Source organism: Geospiza fortis, unplaced genomic scaffold, assembly GCF_000277835.1.
Source record: "Geospiza fortis unplaced genomic scaffold, GeoFor_1.0 scaffold112, whole genome shotgun sequence".
NCBI lineage: Eukaryota > Metazoa > Chordata > Aves > Passeriformes > Thraupidae > Geospiza > Geospiza fortis.
In genome coordinates, this window is record NW_005054298.1 from 13,847,099 (window position 1) to 13,847,673 (window position 575).

The 575-nt window shown below is 65.2% G+C and overlaps 1 protein-coding gene across 1 annotated transcript in view; it reads left to right on the top strand.

Annotated features, from left to right (window-relative positions):
* The window catches only part of STK36 (serine/threonine kinase 36), a 12,871-nt gene extending 12,568 nt beyond the window's left edge, over positions 1–303 (top strand). Inside the window, 1 exon segment of the mRNA XM_014306497.2 lies at positions 124–303. Within this exon segment, the coding sequence (XP_014161972.2) occupies positions 124–303 (180 nt within the window).
* Positions 304–575: the final 272 nt, after the last annotated feature.

Consider the following 575-nt stretch of genomic DNA (forward strand, 5'->3'; position numbering starts at 1 on the left):
GGCGTTGCCGTCCTGTGGAGCGGGGCTTTGCTGCCTTTGTATCTCCCTGGGTTGCACCCTCAGAGTTCTCCCACTGGGGCCCTTGTCCCCCCGCGTTGCCTCCCCGGCCCCTCCGCCCCATAGCCGTGCCCAGGCCCCGAGGAGGCACCTCGTTCCTGCCCAGGCCTGCTCGCGGGGCTCGCCATGGCCTTGTCCCGTGACACCGTGGGGCTGGGGGAGCGGTTCGGGAGCGCTCTGTGCCGAGACATGCTGGGGTTGGCGGCCTGGGCGGCGGTCCGGCGCCAGGATAGAGCATCCTGGTAGCAGCTTCGGCGTCAAAGTCTTTCACTTGGAGAAATGAGACACACAGCGTGTTCCCCGGGCGAGCGGTAGCGAGGAAGGGCTGGCTCCCCAGCCACCCACGGCCCCAGGGAGCCTCTCCAACGGTACTTGGAGTATTAGGATGGAGCTGGGATCGACCAGGCCCAGGTGGAGTGCTGGGACATCCTGGCTGTCCATCCTTTCATTGGGGTCTTGGCTTGGCTGCTCTTGTGTTGTGAAAAGGAGCCGTTGAGTCTGAAGGATGAAGGGCAGAG